General features: G+C 51.1%; 1 protein-coding gene and 1 long non-coding RNA gene across 10 annotated transcripts in view; one reads left to right on the top strand and one right to left on the bottom strand.

Annotated features, from left to right (window-relative positions):
- The window catches only part of PTP4A3 (protein tyrosine phosphatase 4A3), a 284,614-nt gene extending 262,947 nt beyond the window's left edge, over nt 1-21,667 (top strand). For 5 of the 9 annotated variants that reach the window (XM_042860945.2, XM_042860946.2, XM_042860942.2 and 2 more), the window contains 10 exons: nt 2,836-3,042; nt 5,706-5,807; nt 7,009-7,107; nt 8,076-8,222; nt 9,885-9,992; nt 10,857-11,054; nt 11,463-11,669; nt 13,087-14,452; nt 18,737-18,889; nt 21,316-21,667. In XM_042860945.2, the coding sequence (XP_042716879.2) occupies nt 2,836-3,042; nt 5,706-5,807; nt 7,009-7,107; nt 8,076-8,222; nt 9,885-9,992; nt 10,857-11,054; nt 11,463-11,669; nt 13,087-14,452; nt 18,737-18,889; nt 21,316-21,524 (2,796 nt within the window). In that variant the 3' untranslated portion in view covers nt 21,525-21,667. The remainder of the gene's footprint in view (nt 1-2,835; nt 3,043-5,705; nt 5,808-7,008; nt 7,108-8,075; nt 8,223-9,884; nt 9,993-10,856; nt 11,055-11,462; nt 11,670-13,086; nt 14,453-18,736; nt 18,890-21,315) is intronic. The other 4 variants (XR_010599030.1, XR_010599029.1, XR_010599031.1 and 1 more) reach the window with 3 other exon arrangements.
- LOC135981837 (uncharacterized) lies at nt 15,649-19,614 on the bottom strand. The gene is made up of 2 exons (XR_010599035.1): nt 19,206-19,614; nt 15,649-18,856 (listed from the first exon to the last, which is right to left on the bottom strand). It is a non-coding gene; the product is annotated as an uncharacterized LOC135981837 (long non-coding RNA).
- Nucleotides 21,668-27,310: the final 5,643 nt, after the last annotated feature.

The following is a 27,310-nucleotide window of genomic DNA, read 5'->3' as shown; positions in this document are numbered from 1 at the left end:
TCAGCAGGGGCTCCGGTGTCCAGACGGTGGCCCCGCCTCCCCTCCCCGCTCTGCCTGTCTCAGCCAGGTGGTGGTGGGGAACAGTGCGGGGGGGGTGAGGGCTCTAACTGGGAAGGTGCTGGGCTCCGGGGTGGAGTCAGAAATTAGGGGTGAGGGGTGCGGGCGGGGGCTGCGGGTTGAGGCAGGGAGTTGGGGTGTGGAGGGGTGAGGGCTCTGGGGTGGGGATGAGGATGAGGGGTTTGGGGTGAAGAAGGGGGCTCCAGGCTGGGGGGTGGAGCTGAGGGGTTCAGGGTGTGGGAGGGGGCTGCAGGTTGAGGCAGGGGATTGGGGTGTGGGAGGGGGTACAGGCTCTGGGGTGGGCCTGGGGATGAGGGGTTTGGGGTGCAGGAGGGGGCTCCAGGCTGGGGTTCAGGGTGTGGGAGGGAGCTCTGGGCTTGGGCAGTGGGTGGGGGGCAGGAGGGTAAGGGCTCCATCTGGGGGTGTGGGCTCTGGGGTGGGGCCGGGGATGAGGGGCTTGGGGTGCAGAAGGAGGCTCCAGGTTGGGGGGGAGGCTCAGGGCTGGGGCGGAGGGGGTGGGGCTCAGGGTTGGGGCATGGGCTTATCTCCGGTGGGTCCCGATCAGCATTGCAGCAGGGCTAAGGCAAACTTCCTACCTGTCCTGGCTCCACGCTGCACCCCAGAGCAGCCAGCAGGTCCGGCTCCTAGGCCGGGGGGCAGGATTTTCGATGCGCTGCTCTCGCCCGCAGGCACTGCCCCCGCAGCTCCCAGTGGCCAGGGTTCCTGGCCAATGGAAGTGCAGAGCCAGTGCTTGGGACGGGCAATGCGTGGAGCTCTGGGCCCCCCCCGCCTAGGGGCTGGACCTGCTGGCCGTTTCCGGGGCGCAGCGTCGAGCCAGGACAGGTAGGGACTAGCCTGCCTTAGCCCCGCAGCACCGCTGACTGGACTGTTAATGGCCCAGTCGGCGGTGCGGACCAGAACCGCCAGGGTCCCTTTTCAACCGGTGTTCCAGTCGAAAACCGGACAGCTGGTCACCCAGCTTCTGAGAGATCCCCTACCGGCCAGTTCAGCCCAGCAGACAGGGTCGGCTCCCAGCAACCGGGTGAGTGTGACTGGGGGGGCAGGGCGTGGGGGAATGGGTCTCTGGGGTGTCTGTGTGTGGGGGGGTACTCTTGGTGGGAATGAAAGCAGGTCCCTCTGCTGCAGAAAGAGAGGGAGAAGCAGAGGGAAGCGCGGGGTAGGGGTGTGTGACTAGGAATGCCCATGGGCGTAGTTTGGGGGGCATTGCCCCTAACAGAGTTGGGGTGGGGGAGGACACAGGGGGGTCACAGGGAGCTGCCCCGCTGAAAAAAGAGGGTGCCACTCAGCTCCACTGACTTTGCAGCTGGATGCCACCTTCTGCGGCCTAGTGCTGGTCGTGCTCCCCTTCTGTGTGCTGGGAGCCATCCTGGGGCAGGGCAGGGGACGTGCTGGGGGAAAGAGGCAGTGAAGTGGGATGGGAAGGGGATGGGGCAGTGGGGAAAGGGCACAGAATGGGGAAGAGAAAGGGATAGGAAAAGCGGGGGCGGGGAAGACACGGGAGCCCGACACACGGCATGCCCTTGGCAGCAGCTGGCGCTCCCCTGTTAAGCAGGCCCATCAAACCCCCACCCTTACCAGCCCCACCTCTCCGATGACCCTCCCAGACTCCCACCCCACTGAGCCCCAACCAGATGCACTTGGACACCCACCCCAATGAGCCCCCCCTTACACCCGGACCCCCTCCCCCATTGAGCTCTCCACACCCAGACACCCCCTGCTGAACCCCAACCACCTTCACCTGGACCCCCCTGCAGAGTCCCATTCCCCCTGCACCTGGAACCCCCCAATGAGCCCCTGTGCATCCAGATCCCCCACTGAGCTGCCTGCACCCAGATTGCCCCACACAGAACCCTCTTACCCCCACCTGGATCCCCCCCCACTTAGCCCCTCTGCATTTAGATCCTGCTGCCGGGCTGAGCCTGCCTGTCCACACCTGGGGCGCCTAGCGCAGAGGGCCATTGTACAAGGGGTTGGTGTGCTGCGGCATGGGCCCGCCCCTGAGGGAAAGGGGCACACTGGTGGCGCAGGGCTGGGTGGACCAGCGTGCCTCTGGTGGCTGCTGGTTTGTAAACAGTCCCCTCGCGCTGGGCGGAGCAGGGCCAATCCTGCCACACCATGCCCCATAGCCCCCGGGTGGTCCCTCGCTCCGGGGACCAACTCCCCCATTGCCCCCATGGGGGCCCACAAAAGTTTAATCCGGCCCTGGCTGCAGGTTCACAGGTACCGTAGGGAGCCGTGTCAGGAGCCAGAGAACACAGGTAAAATTCCCCTCCTGTTTTTGATTTTGCTAATGCCTAAAGCAGAGAAGGGACTTTGTGCCCCACAGCCCCAGGCCCTGCTTTGGCCGCTGAATGAACGCTGCCATCAGATGATGCAGCAGGTACATGGGATCTTGAACAACGGCCTTGGCAGGTTAAAATGCGTTTCCATTCAACCCTCACAGCTGTGTGATTGATTTTGTTTTCAGTCTCCCGCTGCCTGACCAAAAAAAGGCAGATCTACCCCCGAACGTGACCCTTTAGGTACAGTCCAGGTGGCCGAGGGTTGAACTTCCAGTCTTTCTGAGAGAAGCCTTTAATTTTGGGAAATGTTTGCCCTTCAGGTCTGAACTTGTGAGTTTGAAAAATGTCCCCCCTTTCGCCCTGGCCTCTAACCTCTGACCAGGCACACCCCAGAGGAACCGCGACACAACCAAGCCCCGACGCGGTTCACTGACAGGTTGGGGTCTCACGGTGCCTGGCTCTGTTTTCCCCTCAGCAAGGACAGACGCCGTTGCACCTGGCCGCTGAGAATGACCATTCGGAGGTGGTTCAGTTCTTTCTGAAGCACAAGCCGGAACTGGTGACCTCTGCTAACGTGGAAGGTTCAACCTGTGCCCACATAGCTGCCTCCAAAGGCAGCGTCGCTGTGATCAAGGAGCTGCTGAAGTTCAACAAGGTGGGGGCGACCACAGCACGCAACAAGGTGAGTCCCTGTGGCGGTGTCCCCTTGCTATGGGCCAGTCCAGCTGGGCAGTGTCACACACAGCTGACCCGAGAGTCTAGATCTGTGCCTGTTCTGCTATCCCAGAGGGATTAGGAAGAATGTTAATGCAGGAGTGAGAGGGGTAAAGGGAGAACTAGCTATGGACAGTCTATGGGGTGATTCTGAAGCTGGTGCTGGACCTGTATTGCACCTCCTCTCTCCCATGTGTATGAGAGCTCAAGCAGTGCCCAGCTAGGATCCAGAGATCCACACCATTCTCAGTGCCTCCATTACGCATGCTTAAGGCTAAGATTTTATCACGGTTATTTTTAGTAAAAGTCACGAACTGGTCACGGGTGATAAACAAAAATTAACAGAGCCTGTGACCTGTCCATTACTTTACTAAAAATAACTGGGGGGGCAGGGCTATATGGGGGAGGAATGGAGTCCCATGGAGGGCTGGGCCGACAGGTCGAGCGCCCCGCCATGGTGGGGGAAACAGCCCCGGCTCCGGTGGCCACAGCAGGGGGGTGCAGCCACGGGGGGATCGCAGCCCCTGTTCCGAAGCTGGCCACAGCTGTGGGACAGGGGTGCACAGCCCCGGCTGCAGCCCCCGCCAAGCCCCGGCCGCAGCATAGGGGAGGCACATGGCCCTGGGAAGCCACAAGGGGGGCACACAGCCCCTGGTGCAGCCACCAGGCAGGGGCGTATGGCCCCAGCTGCAGCCCCCGGTGAAAGCCGCGGGGCTGGGCACACAGCTCCGCCTGTAGCCCCCGCCCCGAGCCTGGGACACGCGGCCCCGGCTGCAGCCTCTGGCGAGCCCGGGATGCCGTAGGGCTGGGGCGTGTGGCCTCGGTTCAGCCTCCACCGAGCCCGCGATGCCGTGGGGCTGGAGTGCACGGGCCCAGCTACAGCCCCCTGGCAGAAGCCCTGGGGCTGGGGCTGCAGGGTCCTGGTTCCAGCCAGCCCCAGTTGCAGGGCAGGGACGCACAGTCCCGCCTCCTCCTCCTCCTCCTGAAGCCCTAGAAGTCACGGAGGTCTGGCAAAGTGACGGAATCCGTGACCTCCGTGACTAAATCGTAGCTTTACGCTGCATGGCCACGCTATCGGAGTCTTCGCTCCACAGACGGCGAGCATCCCAGTAATAGTCATGACAAAATATGAGATGGCAGCCACGGAACACTATTATCTTACTAACCGTGGCTGCCTCAGAAACGCAGAGAGCTTGTATCTGCCGCAGGAAAGGCGGGACAGCTGACACACCCTCTGGAATCAGGGCCACTGCTCTGTAGCTGCGCTGCCCCAGGAGTTCGCAGCCCCGCCGCCCAGAGCATTGCGCCAGGGCGAGCTGAGGCTGCAGGGGAGGGGCCGGGGGTAGCTCAGGAGCCAGGCAGGAGGGTCCCACGGGCCAGATGTGGCCTGCGGGCCGTAGTTTGCCCACCTCTGATTTACTATGTAGTTAAGGTAGGTAGGGCTTTGCTTGCATGGGAGGGTATTTGCAATGTGTCCTTTGCAGTGAGGTCGCTGGCAGGTCTCTTTGAGCCCTGTTTGTCAGGCGAAACAGAAGAGTGCTGAGATTTCAGTCACAGTTCCTAAGAGCCCCCCTCCCCCCAATTTAAACGCTGCTGTTTGCCCCTCTACACTTTCTTTGTGGCCTGCATGAAGAATCGTAGGTTGCATCCTTAGGGCAAATTAGCACTGAGAAGACCCAGGATTGAGGCATTTGGAGGAGAAGGCTGTGAGAGAGTCCCACGTCGTCCTGATGCTCTGTGCCGTTGTGTTGTTATATGCAGGGAGCTCTGGTACCTCCCTTGGCCCTTGCCTCTCAATCTTATATGCTGTGATCCTTGTGAGGTGAGCCCCACCACTAGGGTGACCAGATCACACAGGTGAAATATCGGGACGTGGGGGGGGGGCGGAGCAAAAAAAAAAAAGAAAAAAATGGCCGCCGGAGCTCCACGCCCTGCCCCCTTCCCCTCCCTCCCCCCCGTACCAGCATGCCTCCGCTCCATCTCCCCCTCCCCCCTCCCTCCAACAGAAAAAAAAACAAAAAAAACGGCCGCCGGAGCTCCACACCCCACCCCGCCCCCCCACCAGCTTGCCTCCACTCCATCTCCACCTCCCCCCTGCCTCCAGCACTTGCGCCGCCATACAGCTGATCAGCGCAAGCCTGGGAGGGAGGGGGGAGGAGGAGGAATGCGGTGTGCTTGGGGAAGAAGGGGGGCCAGGGCGGGGGTTTGGGAAGGGATCCAATGGGGCAGTGAGGGGGCGGGACTGGGGCCGTGGGGCCAGGGCGGGGATTTGGGGAGGGATCCAATGGGGGAAGGATGGGGCGGAGTCAGGGCGGGGAGGGGCGCGCCCCCTCTCCGGGCTCCACTCCACCTGTGGGCGGAGGCAAAATATCGGGACAATTCGCGTCCCGACCGAAGGTAGGTCAGGACGTGAGACAAATAAGCAAATATCAGGACAGTCCCGATAAAATCCCTACCCACCGCCAGCTTGCTCTGAAGCTCAGACAGTTGGGTTTTTTATGCCCAAATAAATCTGTTAGTCTTTAAGGTGCCACCGGACTCCTTGTTGTTTTTGTGGATACAGACTAACACGGCTACCCCCTGATACTTGCACATGGTTAGTTACCCAACCGGTCTGTCTTTGTGTTGCAGACAAACAACTCCACACCCCTGCACCTGGCAGCTGCTGGTGGACACGGCGAGGTGGTGAAGGTCTTGCTGCAGACGGGAGCCTCGGCAGCAGATGAGGATGGCGTACGTACCAAGGGCTCTGCTGGGCAGCTCCCAGTTCAAAATGCAAATGCTGTGAACGCAATGGGTGACGGCTGCCCTCTTTGGCCGACAGCTTTGGCCCTCTAGAGTCAAAAGCATGAGCTGCTGGGGGCTGTAACAACTCATCCTCCGTAATCAGCACAGAGGGGACTGGTAACACCTGCTTGCCCATGAGTGCAAATGCCCCTCCTTCATTTCAGGGTGCATGCTCAGAAGGAGAATCTCTCTTTGGCAGGGAAAGGTGCATCCACAAACTTTACATTCACATCCTTGTGTCTCTCCTTGATGTGCACCTCTGTGAATGGGGCGCAGGGGTCTGAGCCCTTTCCCCTTTGGGGAAGTACTAACATTTCGCTGAGATGCTAAAGTAAAAGCATCTCTATTCTTGTTCTTTCCATCTCCCCCCATACCCCTAGTGTGTCTCTTGTAGACTAGTCCCAGGATGGTGCCATGCAGTGATTGTAGCGTGGTGAGTTGTTTAATTCAGGGATGAAAGGTTAAATTTCTCTGCCCCTTTCAGCGGAAGGGCAGTGATGTTTCATTTATAAAGAACCAGCCTCCTCTTTCTTCGTGACTCCTCGGACAGTTCCAGGCTAAGGTAGCTTTCCATCTGGTGGCCCATTGTCCTGAATGCCCAGCCAGCCTGTGACACCTTGAATTATACCAGCGGTTCTCAAACTGTGCCGTGACTCCCTTTGAATGGGGTCACCAGGGCTGGCTTAGACTTGCTGAGGCCTCAGTCTCACTGCCCAGGGCCAAAGCCAAAACCCGAGGGCTTCAGCTCTGAGTGGTGGGGCTCAGGTTACAGGCCCCTTGCCTGGGGCTGAAGCCCTTGAGCTTCAGCTTTTTCCCCCCTGCCCAGAGCGGTGGGGCTCAGGCTTTGGCCACCCCACCCAGGGCGGTGGGGCCTGGGCAGGCTCAGGCTTTGGTCTCCCTTCCTGGGGTTGTGAAGTAATTTTTGTTCTGAGAAGGGGGTCGTGAAGTTTGAGAACCCCTGAATTATACCATCATAGCATGGAGTTGGGCCGTGCTGGGAGTGTCAGAACCTCAAAGAATACGAGTAGAGCCCAGGAGGCCTTTCAAAGGCTCTGTCCCTCACCCAGACTTCCTCCGTTGCTGTGACAACACTCTGGGATTTGCACCAGGCCTTGCCTTCTGATGCTTTTCCTCTGCTCCTTATTAGGAAGGAATGACGGCAATTCACCTGGCAGCCAAACATGGGCACATCAGTGTCCTGGAGGCCTTAAAGGGCAGCGTCTCCTTGAGAATCACCAGCACCAAGGTGAGTGCGCGGCCGCCGGCTTTGCACAGCAGGGGCCTTGCTGCCTATGGCGTGGGTGTGGCTGTGTTCTGAAAACAGCCGCTGTTTGGACCCAACTCAGGTGGTGTTTGTTGTAACTGGGTGAGAGGTGAGTGTCAGGACCTGGTTGCATGTTCAGCAGAGATAGGGCCACACAGCAAAGCAGGGAAGTGCCTGGGACACATATTATTGGTAATGGTTAGTCCCCACTGGGCTGGACACTATGTGTACACCTAGTGAGAGACCGTCCCTGTCCCAACGCACTTGCAAAGAGCCCAGGCAGACAGAAGGTGGGAGAAAGGAAGCATTAGCATCCCCGTTGTGCGGATGGGAAACTGAGGCCCAGAGAGCGCGAGATGAGGTTTCCAAAGGTGACTAGTGATTTTGAGGGCCTCAATTTTTGAATGCTTTACAGGGGCCTAATTTTCAGAGGGTGGGTGCTCAGCGCTTCCACAAAATCAGGCTTGTTTTCGGGCTCTCAAGCTGAGCACCCGCTAATAGAGAGATCCAAAATTGTTAGTCCTTTTTGAAACCTCGGCCAATGGCAGAGAAAGGACTAGAACCGCTCACTCCTGGCGCCCAATCACATCCCTTAACCCAGGGCCCGCCTTCTATCGCTTTGTCAGGGGTCGTCTTTTCCTGATGCTGCCCAGAGCCTTGCGGAGTCAACTGTGGATGCCAAATGCAGAGGCTGCTTCCTGAAATGTTGTGTATCCCCAAAAGCTCCTTCTCCTCTTCCAACTCTCTCATTCTTTCCTCCCTTTCTTTGTTTTCGTTCCTGTCATTCTCATGTCTTCTGTGACCTCTCCCTTTTAACCTTCTTCCTTCCAGCTGTCAGGCATGTACTGCGCTTTGATCGGATGCTAAATGGGAGCGCTCTGGTTCATTGAAAAGAGCAAATTTCGTTTGTTTTCCCTGAACTGTGGATGTGTTTTTCTTTCCCTTCCAAGACAGGATTTACTGCCCTTCATGTGGCAGCTCATTACGGCCAGCTGGACTTCGTCCGAGACATGCTCGCCAGGGGATTGGCCGCCATGCGCAGCGAGCCTCCCAAGCTCACCTCCGCAGGACAGCAGGTCAAGCAGCAAGGCAGTGAGGTAAGACAGCAGCCAGCCCCGGGGAGAGATTAAGGGACAAGCCGACACATGGCATCCCGAACCCACTTGTCTAGTTCCGTGGAGCCAAATAACATGGGGGCTCGTGTTACTGAACCATTTGATTTCACTGTGTGGTGGGCCCAAGTCCTCTCCCCCGTAGACAGGCTTGGCAGGGGAGTACTCTGCTGCGGACTGAGTCCCCCTCCCTGCTGCTGCTCAGAACTGCCCGAGTAGTTTCCACGTCCGCTGGAATCTTACTCCCTTCTCTGCTGTGGCTTTAGCCAGTGAACCTTCTTACACCCGACAAACACTCCTGGGCCCTGCACCTGGATGGACCCCAGTCCCCCCTCCCCACCCCACTCCCCACACACACACAACTCCCTGCGTCATGTCACTGCACTCTGTGGAACACAGCTGCCCTGGTTCCTCTCTCCCTTGGGCCTAGGGAGCGGGGAGAAGGATTTACCCTGTATTCACCCTGGGAAATCTGCCTTTGCCTCTTCCCGTCTCCGCTGTCCTTGGTTAGGATTTGGCTCCACAGGGAGGCCTTTCAAAGGGCCAGAAATGGGAGGCCTGCACGACAAATTGCTCCAAGGCCCTGATTGAAAGGGATGGGCGGTGCGTGGAACTTGCAAGGCATAGAGGCCATGACGGTGCAGCCCTCAGTCCCACGGCGCCACTTGTTCCAGAACTGGGGGGCGGGTAGATCTGGTTGGAATGTTCTTGCCGAAAGATGCTGTTTCAGGGAAGCCAAAACATTTTGGTTTCCACGAATTTTCATCAGGAGGGTTTTGGGTTGGAGGCCAGATCCTGGGCCTGGAATTTGGGAGATCCAGATTCAAGACCTGGCTCTGTCTGAGTCAGTGTTAACTGGGATGAAATTCACTGCTCTGAATCAGGCACAGCAGGGGTTGTGCCTGGGTCTCCCACAGCAGTGTCCCAGCTACCAGGCTATAGTGATGCAGAGTATCATGAAAACCTTTGAAAGGTTTCGAGCTTATTCCAGTGTGTAACGAAAACAAATTTGGTAACCTCAAAAGTTGCCACAGAACGGAATTGCCATCCTCCAGCTAGCTCAAGGGGCAGGTGAAGGCAAGCAGGTATTGGAATGAGCATGCCCCAGCGGCGTAAAGGTTTAGAAGTGCCCTAGTTCCTGGTCGCATTTGATCTGCTCCCCAGGATTGTCACACACACACATCTTCGGCGTAGCTCGTGTGCGTGGCACGGCCTGTCCTCAGTGACAGGAGCAAAAAAGGCATGAAAGCTTCACTGCCGGCCAGGCTGCAGGCCAGGTGTGTTGCCCAAATAACATCCAACAACACACACAGGCAGCATGTTCAGGGGACAGCAGGGGTTGTCGGTGAGGGACTTTGGGATGGACAGCACAAGGCCTAGGCACCCTGAGGGGGCCCAGCGTGATGGTGCATGTGGGGAGGCTGCAGCCAGGTTGCTGACTCTTCAGGGCTTCAGAGAGGGAGGAAGGTAGATCATCATGGCCCGCCTGCAGGCATGAGTCGCACAAAATGGGGGAACAGCTGCTCTGGTTTCTGAGTTGTTCGCACTGGGGGGGGGAAATGTCTGGGAACTGTATTGCCCTCGCTGTATGCCCAGGAGTCTGGGGCATCAGAGGGGCCCTGCCGCCGTCTGTGTGATTTATCTCAGTCAGGATTCACGCCACTGCACCTGGCTGCCCAGTCGGGACACGAGAGCCTGGTCCGGCTGCTGCTCAACTACCCAGGTGTGCAGGTGGATTGTCAGACCAGCCTGCAGGTAAGAGGCCAGCCACGCTCAGTGTGGGGCTGTTCTACTCACATGGGGGCCACCATGCTCTGAGCTGGCGCAGCCCAGGAGAAGGCTGCAGCCTGTCATGGGGGGCGGGCGGCTTTGATTCTTGCAGCGTCACATCTGGGGTAACCGTCTCTCCGGGAAGCTTCCACCTCCCACCCCAGAGGCTGCTCTGGCTCTGTGCTAGGTGGGAGAAGCAGGACCCCGGGGTGGTCAGGAGGAGAGTCAGTTTGGATGCACAAGGCCCACAAGAGGAAGAGAGGGTTAAGGCGAAGGAGAAGACACAGAGGGCAGAGATTCAGGGAGGAGGGTCCATGGTGCAGAGCGTATCGGAGCCGACTTACCCCGCTGTGAGGACGGCGGTAAATCGACCTCCGCGGCTCCCCCATCGACGGCGCTTACTCCTACCTCTGCTGGTCGAGTACAAGCATCAATTCGGGGATCGATTGTTGCGTCCCGACAAGACGCGATAATTCGATCCCCGAGAGATCGATTTCTACCCGCCAATTCAGGCGGGTAGTGTAGACGTAGCCAAAGTGCTACTACTGACCAGTGCCGGGTTGACAACTGTAGAGACAGCTCTTCCCTCTGCAGAAGAGGCTCCTGCAATGGAAGCTTCGTAGCCCTTGGACAGTAGACCCCAGCCCTGTTCTGGAGGGGTCACTTCTAGCTGTGGAGGGTAGTTCAGTCTCCCTGACCCACGGTCCTCAGCCTCTGTCCTTGTTGTAAGAGAGATGCCTCTCATGCCAAGTCTGACAGTGACTTCAGGTGACCTTGTTAGGTCCCATTAGTGCCATCCTGTCCCTGTGCCAAATGCTGTAAAATACTAACCAGCCCACTTGTGCTTAGGGCTCCATCCCTCTCCACCTGGCGGCCCAGCATGGTCACACCGCCGTCGTTGGGCTCCTTCTGAGCAAATCCACCTCCCAGCTGCATCTCCGAGACAAGAGAGGGCGGACATGCCTCCACCTGGCTGCAGCCAATGGCCACGTTGAGATGGTGCGGGCGTTACTAGGCCAGGGAGCGGAGATCAACGTCACTGACAAGGTACAGCAGCAGCTCGCACGGTCGGTGTTAGCCTGCTGGAACAGTGAGGGGCGGTCACACTTTCTGTGCAACCTCTTCATGGAGAGTCTCGCACCAAGCCTTGATTGAGGGCCAGTGCCATGAATGATACATGATGCCATGGGGGGGGCGCTACACAGTATCTCCAAACCCTACGTCCTGAATTCTACGGTTCCAGCAGCAGCATGGTTGTCTGTTGACAAAAGCTGGCAGCCAAGTCAGCTGCCCATGGATTTCCAGTGTGCCCATCACTTGAAAGTTATGAAAGTTTCATGCAATTCTGGTTAAAGGTGATTCCATCCCCTCCTGCATCACTCCCTATTACGTGACTGCCTGCCGCCTGCGGTCAATGAATGCTGCATTTTCACTGTACATCCTTTAATTCCACAGCAAGGCTGGGGCCCATTGCACTTTGCTGCCAAATCAGGTTTCCTGGCTAGTGTCCGGCTGCTCGTGGAAAGCGGTGCCACACCCACTCTCGAGTCCGAAGAGGGGAGGATACCTATCCAGTATGCAGCTGCTGAGAACCACCAAGAAGTAGTGAGCTTCCTGCTGAAAAAGAACACCACCACCTTGAAACTGATTAAGGACAGGAAGGTAGGGGAGACCCTGAGCTCTGGGGAGGTGACGTGGGCAAGCCTTGAGCCAAGACTCATATGTCCTACTCTTGTTTGCAAAATCCTACACTGTGCCCTTATGGTGCAATAGCATGACTGGGATCCTAATAATTTAGGTGTTTATAGTCATTGGTCACATCAGTGGTAGAAATGGCGATGGGGTTCCCGAAGCTCAGAGCCATATGTTGCTGAAGGCAAAATTTTTCAGCCAAAACTTTGTGTGTGTGTGTGTGTGTGTGTGTGTGTGTGTGTGTGTGTGTGAAAAATGCAGATTTTGCAATACCGAACTGTTTCATGAATTGGTGTCTGTTTCACCTAATTGTTTGGTTTGGGGGTTGGGGGATTCTGAAAAAATCAAAATGTTTCATGTTCAAAATGATGCATTTCAATTTTTCAGTTGGAAATGACTTTTTGTTTCAAAATTTCCTTCCATTTTATTTTTAAAAATTCAAAAGTGTAAAAAAAAAAAAAATCCACTCAAAATTGAAATGAAACATTTTGATTTTATTGGAATGAAACATTTTGTTCAACCCAAAATGAAAATGTTGTGGACTTCTGAATCTGCAAAAATTGTCTTTTTTGGTCTGATCTGAAACAATTTGTTTTTTAACTTTGTCAAAATTGCCAATGAACCTAAAAATCTATTATTCACCCAGCTGTACTAGAACCAGCTTGACCAGGGGGTTGATCTGGTCGGAGACACCTCTCCTCTGTTTCTAGAAGCTGAAAAAAACATCACTGAACATTAGTTCTACATATCCAGCATTTATATGATGAGCCTTCTTCAGCCCCGGTGAAGATATGTGAATGTTCCCGGCATTTTGGATATATTCCTCTCAAATTGGATTGTTTTTTCCCACATTGCTATTTACTAAATCCAGAGTTTAGGTGTGGCCTCTGAGCACAGAATTTGGAGTTCTAATCCTAGCTCGGATGATGAATCCTTTTGTGACCTTAGGAAGTCACCTGATCTCTGCCTCAGTTTCACCATATGGAAAGCGGTGGTGATGATACTGCCCTACCCGGGGATGTGTTGTGGGTCAGTCAATGTTTGTAAAACATTACGCATTGTTGTTGTTACTTGCATTACAGTAGCACCTAGAGGTTCCTTGTGCCAGATGCTGTACACACATATAGGAAAAGATGGTCCCTGCACCGAAGAGCTTACATTGTAAATAGACAAGACAAAGAGTGGGGGGAAGGACAGTATTGTTATACCCATTTTACAGAAGAAGGCTTGAGACACCAGAGAGATTCAATGATTTGACCAACGTTGTACAGCAAGCTTGTAGCAGAAGTGGGAATTGAACCTTGATCTCCTGAGTTCCTGGCCAGTGCCTTAAGCACAAGACTATCCTTCCTCTTTCTGTTATTAACTAGGGTATTTGTTTTTCCAGTTTATCTTTGACCTCATGGTCTGTGGGAAGCTGAACAACAACCAGGTGACTGAGGAATTTGTCCTTCACTCTTCTGCTCCCCTGGACACTGCTGTCAAGCTTTCCCAGGCCTTCAACATGGCTGCCCTGAAGGAGAAGGAACGCGCCAAAGACTTGCTGACTGCTGCCAAGTACACTGAGAGCATGGCCACTGAGCTCCTGACGCTGGCCTCTGGAGGTAGAAGTGCTGGCTACCTTCTCCGCGCAGTGGATCACAGAGGCACTACCATGCTGGACTCGCTAATTGAATGTGAACAGAAGGATGTAGTAGCGCATCCAGCAGTGCAAAAATACCTGACAGAAGTCTGGTATGGCAGCCTGAAGTGGGCCCCATGGAAGATCGCCCTTTTGTTCGTCTGCTTCCTAGCATGCCCCCCCATGTGGCTGGTTTTCTCCCTACCCCTGAAACATAGGTTCAATAAAATTCCTATCATGAAGTTCATGAGCCACTTGGCATCTCATATCTTCCTGCTCATCCTGTTCATCCTAACCATCGTGTATCCCCCTATTAGCCCCATCTATGAAGGTCACATGGTGCCATACTGGAACGAGTGGTTGCTCTTAGCTTGGCTGCTGGGGACACTAGTCACCGAGCTCACCCATTCTGGAGAAAGGGCTGGCCTGGCTTGGATCAGAGTGTTCGTCTTGGGCTTCTCTGCCATTGCTTTCCTTTGCCATTTGCTGGCCTTGATGTTTACCGGCACCGATCGCTTGCACTGCCTGTTTGCTAGGAACATCTTCCTAGGGGTGGCCATGACACTCTCCTTTGTGCAGTTCCTGGAGTTCCTCACCTTCCACCACCTCTTTGGCCCTTGGGCCGTCATAATCAGGAACCTCATGAAGGATCTCACCAGGTTCGCAGTCATCCTCGGCTTGTTTCACATAGCCTTCACCATGCAGCTGTCGTCCGTCTACCAGCCAGTCTACCCTGAACCAAAGACCAATCTCTCAGCTGCCGGTGGGAACGCAACTGTGAGCACCACTATCCAGGACCCCGTTGTCGTCATGGTCACATTATTCTTCTCCTTGTTTGGCCTCGTTGACCCCGAGTCCCTGCCCTCACTCACCAGAACTCCCCAGTTCACTTTTGTCATCATCCGCTTTGTGTTTGGGGTCTACCTGATCGTGACCTTGATTGTGCTGATCAACCTGCTGATCGCCATGATGAGTGACACCTACCAGAGGATACAGGCCCAGTCTGACACGGAGTGGAAGTTTGGCAGGGCCATGCTCATCAGGGACATGACTAGGAAGTCTGGAACACCTTCCCCCTTTAACCTCTTCACAAATCTTCTCTATTATATCAAAATACTTTGCAAACACAAAGGTACAACTGCTAATTTATATGTAGATTGTGTCAAAGAACATTTTTACTTTGCAGTCCTAGGCATGTTCCCGAAGCCTATAGAAGAAATGAAATGAAATGGTTGAATGTCGGCAGCTGTAAGAGTTTTTAGGGAAACCTTGGAAAGTGGGAGCAGTGGCAGTGCCTGGATTTATTTAAGGTCCTCACCGAGGGGCAGTATGTGCTGCATCAGGCACCACATTCATGGCTTCGTTCTGTCCTCGCTTACAGTCAAGCAACTCCTTTGAGGCAGAAAGTAGAACATGAGTCCTTGGTTCTCTCTGTTGCTTACATTACAGTGGGAACTCAATTTTTCAATATGTGGGAAATTCTGTGAGTCTGAACAAAATTCCATTCCAAAATGGAACAAAAACAAAATAATTCAAAATTTTCTGGAAAACCAAATTATGGGGAAAAAAATTCATTTCAGGCGAATCAAAGCGTTTCATTCCAATTTTGACATTTTTGTATACTATAAAATAAATTTCTAAATGAAAAGTCATTTCAAAACAAAAAATGCAAACGTTCCATTAAGCAGTGTCAAAATGGAATGTTTCAACCTAAATCCAAATCCTTTCTTCTTTCTTCCCCAAAACTAAACTGCATCAAAATTGACACATTTATGGTGAAATGATTCACTTTCAACGAATCGATATTTTCCAACAGAAAAAGATTCCATCCGAAAATTTCCAACCAGTTGATTACAGCCCAAATACCCTCGAGGCGACCCAACAGTGGACATCTAGTCTGGAGGCCACAGAACCTCGATATTTCTGATCGAGCTCACAATATTATGCATGTTGCCACAGTGCATAGTAACTTTATACCATTGTACTACGTTCCAAGCAACGCATCAAAGCACTTTCCACTCATCTACACCTAAATGTGGGCTAGCAGTGTGCAATATAGACGTTTTGGGTACATAGGCAATGATCGCTTCCAACAAAAATATCTTGCCAATGAAGACAGATGGCTCTCTGATAGACCCAGGCAACTCCTGGTCCAGGCATATCATGTGCTAGGTGGCAAGGTGGGCAGTTAGTCCCTCAGAACTTAGACCTGTGAATTTGGGAGGAGAGGAAAACTATCTGCTCCACTCCCCCAACCCATATTATCACATATAATGTTCTATATGCTGTCACAACTTTGCCCTCCGCCCCCAATTTTTTCGGAAATGACACCCCCGCCCTGGACATCAGTGTGGCTAGATGGGTGGTAGGGTAAGTGCAGGAAGAATGTCTCCAAGTCTAATGGAAACTGTTACTTTCCAGGAAAGGAGGCTAAGAGTTTTGTGATGTATGTCCTCTTAAAGAGACACTGCTCCGTTCCTTCTCACAGACATACAAGAGAATGGGGTATAAGTGCCCTCACATGACCTGAGGCTGCTGTATTACATCTCCTGAGAGATCAGTTTTAATTTATTTTAAAATAAAGGGTTGGGGGGGTTATACATTTTTATTCTACTGACACTCATTACATTGGGAATGTTTCAGAAAACATGGTGTATTTGCAGTGGTGGGTTTTTCATATACATAGCCCTTTCCTACATGAATGTCACATGGACAGCTGCAACTCCCCCTTCTCCCCAAACCAGAACCAAGCATGCATCATTTAACCAAGTAGCTAATCAATATAATAGTATTTTATTTCCCAAGAAGCTCTGGAAACAGGATATATAACTGTAATCCCAGATAAAAAGGATATCAAATTGGAGTTAAGGTTGAGCACATGTTAGTAATTTAAGGGTAATTACAGGAATGTTGTAATTATCCCAAAACCAAGCATTACCAATCCAGGAAATTCAGTTAAGGTTAAATTTAAAAGAAATTCAGTTATGTTAAGGAAACTCCAATGCACAGTTAAGGCACCCAGACAACGTTAACTCCGCCTTGTAGTGACACGTGGAATAACCATACAATTAGGATTAGTGCATAATAGAAATCAGTTTAATCTTTTCTATGAGACTAAGGCTATGTTGAACTCTTCCCCTTTTTTTCCTCATGATGCCACTATAGGGCAGAACTAAGAAACTAACATCAATAGTAAATACAAACAAAAAAACCTTAGAAAAAGAACATGTAGGCTGTGGAATTGTTTTGCAGTAAGAAGTTCTATTGCTTGAGACATTAAAATCTAAACTGGACTAGGCACTTGAAACTGAACTGTTAGAGACAATCCTGCAGGGATATGTGGACAAGATGAGCTAATAAATCTTCCCCATCTCCAATTTCTGTGCTTCTATGAGAAATGTAATCCCAGGAGACTGAGGGCCTGATCCTGAGAAGTGAAGTCAATGGACTAGACTTCACCCTAGGCAAACCTACTATAAATAGGTCTTATCAGGGCTGTTACTGGCATTGGCCCCGTTCTCAGTCATTTCAGACCCTCTTGGCATTTGAAGTTGTGATTTTCCAGCATTCCCTTCCATGATTTTCCCAGTTGTCTGGTTCAGAAATGTGGCTCAACGCGTAGTACCTCAGGGCTGGCAGAGGGACAATGTCCTACAGAGAGGAGCAAACATCTGAAAAAAATATTCTGCTCCGATGAAAATCTAACTTCTCTGTGTTCACTCGCTCGCTATGTTTAAATTGGGTGAGTGTACCCAGAGAGTGTATTCATGGCGGGAAAGTTGGCGTGAACAACAAATGTTAAGTGAATATGGGAAGATATTTTTGGAGAGTGAATTTTGCAATCGCAATGCTATGTGTTACACTCATCCTGACAGAGATCAGAAGCATTGCTGTGTGACCTGTCTAAACTAACCAGATATCAAACTGCTGCAGGCCAAGAATTATTCACCAAAACTAATTGACAAATAATATCTAATAATGATTAAATTCAAGAAAATTGTAAGCCGCTAGTGGACAACATGCAAATGGAAAAGGAGGCTAAAATCAGTGAATGTATTATTATCGCTTCTTGGCTCTCTGTGAGCTGAGGGGTGAAAACATTATCTGCATTTGTCAGCTCTTACTTCAGGGTGTTAGCACAGGGCATGCTAAATTAGGAAAGATGTTGGACAATTTTTTTTATTTTTTAATTAAAAATGGCTTTTTTGTCAAACTGGAAATTTCCATGACAAATCATAGAATATTAGGGTTTGAAGAGACCTCATGGTCATCTAGTTCAATTCCCTGCTCAATGCAAAAAAAAATTTTTGACCAAAAAAATCAGTTTTTTTTTTTTAATGAAAAGCCAAAATCCCCAAAATTGAAAAAAATCAAGGGATTTGGTAACTGAAAACCAAAAAAATTTCAAGTCAGATGAAAGTTTTCAGTAAAACCAACTATTTTTCCCCTGCCTGCCTGAAATCTTTCAGTTTTTGAAAACTGTAAGCGTTGAGGGGTTTTAACAAACAAAAAAACCCCAACCAACCCAAAACACTGACAAAAATTGTTTTTTTCTTTAAATTTCATCCAAAACCAATTTTTTTTCTGAGGGGGCATTTCCCAAAAAGCTCTATGAAATTTACAAACTTGGGTCCCTAAAGGTGGCCTCCTAAAAATCCACATTTAGACACCCAAATAAAAGCTTTTCTTTAGGAGCCTAAATGCATATTCATGAGCTGAACTGTAGGCACCAGGGCGTGAAAATGTTGTCCAGTGATTACGGTAATCCTCAGATGTGATCTGACTCTTTTTCAGGGCCAAAAATTAAAGATGAATAATGTTTTTCTCTTTTGAGGTCAAGGAGAGGGGTAAACCAGTCATTCCACTCCTGAGTATTGGCAATCTTTCCAATATGATCTTTCCAACACCGCAGCTGGGCACATACAGTGAAAAAATAAATTGAAAACAATCAGTAATAACTATTTGGAGCCAATAATTAATATTTCTCAAGATAACTTGAACAACTCTCTGCCCAATTTGACCTGAGGCCCTGCTATTGCTGAGATCTTTCCAATCTCATCTCAACCAAGTAGCACAGAAATCTCATTGGAGGCCCTAGTCTTTGGAGAGGTCCACACTCGGAAGACTCATGTAAACCTTGAATGAACATCCCAACTTTGGCACTCTTACCTGAACCTATGATATGTTCAAAGGTTGTCTGTCACTAATTTGCTGTGTGAAGATGGGAGGGGGGTTTATTGGTATAGGGGGTTTATTGGTATAGACTATATGTATCTCACATACCAGCTAGCACAATTGTATCAAAAACAGACTAATAAGACAAGCATGGGAAAACATGAAGATAAATCCTCATTGTAGAGGTTAAGATCCTGTTTGTACACAATCCTACTCATCTGAGCTTCTGTGCTCCTCCAAGGTAAGCTGTGCTCCACTGAACGAAGAGACCTGATAAACGAAGAGGAAGACCTGGACAGCACTTCGGACACACGATCCATCAATATGCTGGCTCACACATCCATGGGTTGGATTAGGGTTGCTGCCAAGAGGATGACACAAGTATTACCAGAAGGTACTGACCCTTTGCTGAGCCATATGCTAGAAATCCACAATAGACTGCCAGAAGGGGACCAAATTACATAGGGTGCCCCAGTAGGGTGCACCTCTGACACTGAGCAAAGGAAAACATATGCTGATATCAGGGGAAGGGGCGTCCTAATCAGGAGAGCTATTTGATAATGGAATGGAAAGAAGACCCCATTGCTGGAGGATACAAAATGCAGGGAACAATCCTCCACTGGATGATTTAGACACCCTAATGGGTCTTTGCCATTTCCTTGATTCTAAATCTTTCCCTAGGAAAGGTGAACAGTTGATCTTTAATGTACCTGTTGTTTTTTCTCTGTACTTCTGGGATCCTCAGACTGTGTGGTTGGGCTGTTGCCATATGTCTCACTTCTGTTATTTCTGTACGGCGTCAGTACCGTTGGTGCAAATAGCCTTTTCCTCTGCAGCTCTTGTCTTCCTGTATCCTGCAATTGTCTTCCTATATCTCTCCACCACACTGATTCTCTGTATTGGTTCATGTAGCTGGAAGAGTCTCTCTTCCCCCCCTTATCTACACATCTGAATTTTTTGTCCCCCTTTGCTGTCCTTTGTTGTTCCACTTCCTAAGAGTATTATCCATTTTGGGAAATATTGTGGCTGAAAGGTGCTCCGCAGAATGAACTTCTGCATGTGCTACCATATCTAGGCACAACAGAGCGCGCTAAGGATGGAGTCATTACTCTGCCTGTCTTTGCTTTAATGCTGTTGGTTCAGACACTTAGGAGTCAGTTTTCAAAGCAGTGGGAGGGAGGGGGTTTCAGCCAGTGCTGCTTATGTTTTGTCTGGAGAGGCCAAATTGTACATCAATGTAACACAACATTTCACTAACACGACTCTCCACAAAGGTTCCTCCTCCCCCTCCGCTGTTATCTAGCTTGGCTTGGAACTTACAGTGCTGTTGGAGGCGGCTGGAAGGGAGGTTTCTTTTCAGTAGGTTAGGCCGACCCTATGAGTTTGAAGAGAGGAAACCAGATATTGGCAAATCGGATAAACACGATAGAATTCCATGGCCCATTCAGAATGAATTTGGGGGGGCGGAGGGGGCACATCTTTGGTGAAAGGGAGCCTCCCCCTCTTTCATTGCCTTAGTGATAGAAGAGGATGGGGTGTTTCCCTCTCTCACTGTACACTCACCGGGAATGGGTTCAGTATGAGAGAGTTCCTCCTACCTCGGCCGCAGGGCCATTCTGAGCCTGCTCTATCACAGAGACCGAGGTGGGACGGGATGGATTCGGCATTACAGCAAGAGCATATTTCACAGAGGAAAATCAGAGACGCATTTATTCTTGATTCATATTTGTTTCCTATGAGCTGCTGCCTCCGCCTCACCAGACTGGACTAAGACCAACTTAATTTGCATAGCCACTGACAGCTTTCAGTCTGATGCAGGTGGGATTTGAACCCATAAACTAGTGGTGAGAGGCTCTATCTCCATTTACCAAACCACTGCTCCCTCAATAGGAGCTTCAAGTGCACGTCTGAAGGCAGAATCTTTTCTGTAAGTAATCCCATTAAATCAGATGCAATCATTGCATTAACTACAGAAAATTAATATTAAATATATAATACACCACATCATACAATTAACCCTAAGTAACCTATTTCATTGGGTAATTTAGTCATTTATATAAGTTTATTTCCTTAATCATGAGAACCTACGAGTTTAAGAAGTCAGTAATCTCAGCAGCTCCAAATAATATCAGACAATATATTTTAAGCAGGGGCGGCTCCAGGCACCAGCGCACCAAGCGTGTGCCTGGGGCAGCCAGCTGCGGGAGGCGGCCTGCCGGTCGCTGTGAGGGCAGCAGTCAGGGAGCCTTCAGCGGCATGCCTGCGGGAGGTCCCGCGGTTTTGGCAGCAATTCTGCGGTGGATACGCTGAAGCCCCGGGACCGTCGGACCTCCCGCAGGTGCGCTGCCGAATCCGCGTTACCAGTAGACCTCCCATAGGCGCGCCGCCAAAGGCTGCCTCACTGCTGTGCTTGGGGCAGCAAAATACATAGATCCACCCCTGATTTTAAGACACTGAGTTTGTGAGGGTCCATAAACAAACACATGCAGACACCACCATTGCCAACTAATCTGCACAGCCCCAGGATTGAACTCTAGATCTTTGCTCCAAAAGCAGACCTCCACCACCTGAACAAAATGGGAAGTCCCGTTACCTTTACAGCAGTATTGTGAGATACTCTTTGTAGTCCTCCAGCCACCAGGAGGCGATATAATCACACTTGAGCAGGTCTGATTTCATCCAGGAGAGGGCTATGGGGTCTGACACTTACACTGAACCAACTCCGCCTGTTAGAGGGACTCCAAGAAAAAAGGAGCCTTGGTACATGGATGGGTGACTTTCTCCTCTTGCCCTCTTAGCCATCTCTTGTTCTGTCCTTAGGTGGGCACATTCGAAGCCCTCTGCCAGCAGGGCCGCTGCACATTGAGGAGGCAATAGACTGGCACAGCGTGGCGCTCCGCTATTACTCCTTGAAAGGGCGGATGGACAGAGCACTGTTGGAGAGGGAATTGTCCATGCACCATGAGGAGAAGAGGGGTGTGCAGCCCATCCATCTGCTGGTGAACGGCCAGGACGTGTGCAGAGTCTAGCCTGTTTGCACCCAGCTCCCCAGTACCAGCGATTGCCGTGACGTGGGTCCCCTCTGGGCTGTCTGAATGCAGTAGGGCATGAACGGCGATGTGGTGTATGTCCAAACGGAATGCAATAAAGATAATTTTCCGTGTTTCCTCCACGTCCAAATCCGTTGGATTTTTGTACTCGTGATCCTCCCTCTGGGGCCTGATCCTGAGAGGTGCTGAGTGTCTCCGGCAAGGTACATCTGGCTGGAGCCCAGCACCGAGGGGCTCAGCACCTCAAAGGATTGGAACCTAATATGGGGATTCTGGCTGGTCAGCCACGACCTTCTCCAGCACCCATAGGAGGTGCTGGTCATGCTACATGCCCTCGGGAAGGAAGTTTCCCCTGAAGGTTTGGATTTGGCTTCTGGTTTCTCCCTGCCTTAGTGGTTGTGGCAGTTTTACTGTGCCTATTCCACAGGTGATGGAGAGAATCACTGGGCTATGGGGACAGCAATCGGACTAGCAGGACAGCTCAGGCTAGAGAAACGCTCTCCTGTGTAAAACCAGTCCTAGCTTCACTGCCAGCTGCCACATAGTGAAGAATTGCATTGTCCTCCCATGATGCAATGGGCTAAACCGCTTTCACACACACCCCCGGTGGGCAGAGGTGTGAGGGCTATAAATCCCCATCTCCACCCCCTACACCTTTGCTCCGTTGCTCAGCGGTTAGGCACAGCAGCAATCCACAGTCATTCCTGAGGGCAAGGACTATTGGAGGCTAATGGCAACGGAAGAGTGGGCCAGCTAGGAGGATATTCCACACAACTCAGCCTGGGAAAGGGTGTAGCTCTGGCCTGCTGCCCCCTGGTGCTCCCAAAGGCATGAGCCCCAAGTCAGCTTCCTGTGTAGGAGTGCTTCTCTGCAGCCTTGCTGCCACGGGGCTCTGGCTTCATGGTTGCAGTGAAGAGAAATGAAAGGTGCAGACCCACGTGCTTCAGGATTCCCCCCTCACCAGGCAGAGATGCAGACCTGCTGCCCAGGGGTTGTGCCACCTGGAACCTGCATTTCATCGAAATCCATTCAGCGACTGGGGCTTACCAGTGTAAGCAGCTACCCCGGGGAGAAGTGACATGAATGTAGCTGGTAAAATAGGGGCCCTGAGGATAGTAGGGACTACTGGTTAGCACAAGGGGGCAGGGAATCAGGACTCCTGTGCTCTGGTCCAGAATCTTGATACTTAATCCCAGCTCTTAGGCCGGTCACTTAACCGTTCTGTGCCTCAGTTTCTCTGTCTGTAAATAGAGATGACAATCACACCTCCCTCATGGGAACGCTGCAGAGCGCTGAGGTCGTGGGAGAGCTGGCGCTTTGGGACAGATCTGCGCTCTCATTGAAATCAATGGCCAAAAATCCATTGATTTCAGCGACAGCAGGGCTAAGCCTTATATAAGGGTAAATAAAGGTTGCAAGTTTTTGGCTTCCATAAATCTGCACTCTTTCGTTGGTGGTCTGTCTGAACAGGCTTTGTATGAGCTAACCTCCTCTCCCATCCCCACAAGCAGCCAGGCTGCCTGTCTGTGGGTGGTCAGGACAGCGCCTGCATACCACCGAGAATGGATGCCGAGGAGACACTCCGTGTGCGAGATCGCCGTGCTGTGCAGAAGGAGGAGTTCCAATGTGCTGAAGTCTCCAGGATGAGACAACACTGGGGGGGCAGCGCGTGGCTTGCTGAGAACCGAAATATTGGAAGTATTCAAGAGTTTGGGCAGAAGCAGGAAAGCATGCTTAGGCACCTCCCCACAGTGCTCCTGGTGAGTATCTGAGTGTGTTGTGGGTCTGCACTTCACAGCCCATAGGGACTTCAGGAACACAGTAATACAGCACTGCAGGAGTGCCCCAGTAGCATTATTATAAGTAAGCTGGGATGGTTGAGTGGTTGAGGCACAGCAGGGGGACTCAAGAGCCCTGGGTTTAATTCCTGGCTCTGTCACCGACTTTCTGTGTGACCTTGGGCAACTCACTTACTCCCTGCATTTCCCATCTGCAGCATGGGGATAATACTACTGCTTGTAACTGACTTGTCTACATACGGTATGTGTACACTGCAAAAAAACAGCCCCGTAGCAGCGAGTCTCAGAGCCTGTGTCAACTGACTCTGGCTCACGCTACAAAGCCAAAAATAGCAATGTAGGCGTTCCCACTCGGGCTAGAGCCCCGTCTTTCAAACCCAGCCGGGGGGAGGGTCTAAGAGCTTGGCTCTGGCCTGAGTGGGAACGTTTACACTGTTATTTTTAGCCCCATAGTACAAGCCCAAGACAGTTGACCCGGACTCTGAGTCTTGTTGCCGCAGGTTTTGTTTGGGGTGTTTTTGCAGTATAGACGTACCCGTCAAGCAGGGGTGACCTGTTGCTATATATCTGTACAGCACCGAGCATGCTCAACCGGTTCCAGGGTTGCCAGGTGTCCAGTTTTCAACTGGAAAGTCCACTCGAAAGGGGACCTGTGCAGTATCCGGTCAGCACTGCTGACTGGACCCCAAAAGTCCAGTTACCGAAGTAACCACAATTGGCCTCTGGCACCGGGAGGGCGGGAAGAGCAGCTGCTGCTGGAGGAGGAGGGATCCTGACAGTGCACTGCACTTGTGGAGCAGGGCCAGGCTCGCTGCCCACGACAGCCCATCCCACCTTCTCAGCCTCCCAGGGCCCTGGCTTTCTCCGGGCCCTCACTCCAGGGACAGACACACCTCACTGTGCTCCAAATGGACAGGCAGGCACGCTCCATGTCAGCTCCTCCCACCTGGCTCTTCAGGTGGCAGGTGAGTCCCGGGAGAGGGGGGAGTAAGTGACGAGGGCCTGTAAGGTTCGGTTATGAAAAAATGGAAAGTTGGCTACACTACCTGGTTCCCTAAGTGTTACTATAATACAAAACAGTAGCACCCACCCCATTATGGGGGCACACAAAACTATCATCAATGAGGAGACATTTTCATTCCAAGCCCATTTTTCTGGGGTGCTTTAACTTTCTGGGGATAAACATTATCTTCTGAGCTGAGTTAGGGAGAACTTAGGGATGTAGAAATCTCATCGACGTCACGGTCTCCTTTGAGAACAGGACTCCGGCATTTTGCGAAGCCCGAGCTCGTAAGCTGGAAAAGTACGCCCCCCTGGCTGACACCCTGAGAGTGAAGGGCTATGAGGTGCAGATGGACGCCCTGATTGTCGGAGCCCTGGGCGCCTGGGACCCCTGCAACAAGCGTGTGCTGCGGACCTGCAGGATCGGTCGACGCTACACACGTCTCATGCGGCGCCTCATGGTCTCAGATGCCATCCGATGGTGCAGGGACATCTACATCGAACACATCACCAGCCACCAACAGTACCAGGAGGCGTGAGCCAGAGTGACATCGTTCTCCCACTACAAGAAAGGGACCAAGTGACCTTCTCCTTTGGATCATATAAACTGGAACCATAAACTCCCTAAACATTAAATCTCACCAAATGAGGGTCAATCCATCCTCATCATCATATCAACTCATTATACTCCACACCCAAACACAATCACTCTATGAACTTCATACCCTCATATCTCAATGTCTGTACTTTGACCCATCAACCTTTTACCCCCAGTTGGGGATATTGCAGATTATGTATTCCTCATGCCACCTGATCTTAAGCCAAACTTTGCACCCTCGATAATCTGGACGTTATTCCCTGATAACCAGAAACTTCTATGCTCAAACTCTGTTCACAATTTTTTTTAACATCATCTTAATAAAATTTTTAAATGGGCAATGACCTCCTGGGTCATCAAGTCCATCCCCTGCTATCACAAGCTACCCCATCATATAACCCCATTCATAAATATATCCAGCTCCATCTTCAAACTGGTTAGGTTGTTGCCCCCACCCCCATCCCCACTCCTGTTGGGAGACTGTCCCAGACCCTTTCTCCTCTGATGGTTAGAAACCGTGTTTTAATTTCCACCCACAATGTATTCATGGCCAGCGGTAGCTGACCTATAGAAAATCCACCATCTGTTTGAAGAGCTATTCCCCTGTGATTGCTGGCAATTGGAGGAAGCGTTAGTGCCCTGTTAAATCTCTAGTGTGAATCAACAAGCCTCTTGAATAGCTAGACATTTGAAAGGTTAAGAAAACTGCCCTTTTTTTTCCCACCAGAGGCTAAATTTTTTCTAAAGAGCAGCCTAGCCTCTCAGTGTTAACGTCTTATTTCAGGCCAGCATCCCTGCTAACGCCATGAGCAGATAAACGAAGCAATTCTTTTGGTATTATTCCATATAGGGCCAGATCCTGCCACACTTAGGTTGAGCCGTATGCACTGAAATCAAGGCTAGGCTCCGCTCTGCTTATGTCAGGCTTCCTTAGAAACAAATCTAACCAGCGAATGCCTTTAGCATGCCTATGAGTGTGGAGAATCACCTCTCGCTTGTGAATGTTTGTGAGCGTAGCGTCATTGTTGCTGATTTATGTTCTGAAAGGGGCCGTGTTTCAGTAACAATCCTGTTACAGTCTCATACCACGTTTACAGCAGTGTAACACCATTAACTCAAAGGGCACTTAGTCGGGGCCAAAGAGCCGGCCTATTTTTAATATTGGAAGCCAGACGGCAATTGTACGGTATAAAGAACAGGAGTACTTGTGGCACCTTAGAGACTAACCAATTTATTTGAGCATAAGCTTTCGTGGGCTACAGCCCACTTCTTCGGATGCATAGAATGGAACATATATTGAGGAGATATATATACACATACAGAGAGCATGAAAAGGTGGGAGTTGTCTTACCAACTCTGAGAGGCCAATTAAGTAAGAGAAAAAACTTTTGAAGTGATAATCAAGATATCAAACTGTCTGTACTGAGCTAAGAAGTGTGAGAATATTTACATGGGGAGATAGATTCAATGTTTGTAATGGCTCAGCCATTCCCAGTCTCTAGTCAAGCCTAAGTTGATTGTATCTAGTAATTGGCCTCTCAGAGTTGGTAAGACAACTCCCACCTTTTCATGCTCTCTGTATGTGTATATCTATCTCCTCAATATATGTTCCATTCTATGCATCCGAAGAAGTGGGCTGTAGCCCACGAAAGCTTATGCTCAAATAAATTGGTTAGTCTCTAAGGTGCCACAAGTACTCCTGTTCTTTTTGCGGCTACAGACTAACACGGGTGCTACTCTGAAATTGTACGGTATGTTGCCTTCCTGAGATCCTTAGGGATGAATATCAGTGGTCTTATCATCAGTCCCTTTTTCACTCTCCACTGCTCACTGCCATGATACAGTCTGTGACAATACTGGTCTCAAATGGGCCAGAGGGACAGTCTGTGTCAGTCAGCAATATGCTGCAAAAGCTGCCTCCAGGTGGTAAAATACATCCTCTCCTACTCTGTCTAATCTCCAGCAGGAGTCTATTAACAAGGAGCCAGATGATCCCGTTGTGCTCACCAAAAAGGAGCGGGTACCCGCAGATGCCATTTTAATTTGTTTGGGTTTTTAAATGTGGTTTGTATTGTTGCCCCTTTTGCTGAGCTGCGGCAGACGTTGGGTATTTGTAGCCGGTCAGTTTCCTATTGGAGAAGAAATTGGCGATGCACAGTCAAGGTATTTCCTAATGTGATGATTGCTTACAGCATGTGCCCAAGTCCCATTTACCTGGAATAGAGGTGGACACAAAGTGCCCATGGGAGAGTGATTTCATTTGGCAGTAACCTCAGTGAAGGCACCACTACCCTGTCACCAAGAAGCTCTATGAGGGTATTTTAACAGGGCAATTTCCTGTAATATCCTTGAAAAAAGACTTATTA

Source organism: Chrysemys picta, chromosome 2 (assembly GCF_011386835.1).
Source record: "Chrysemys picta bellii isolate R12L10 chromosome 2, ASM1138683v2, whole genome shotgun sequence".
In the NCBI taxonomy this organism is placed as follows: Eukaryota; Metazoa; Chordata; order Testudines; family Emydidae; genus Chrysemys; species Chrysemys picta.
This window is presented reverse-complemented; position numbering and strand designations above follow the sequence as displayed.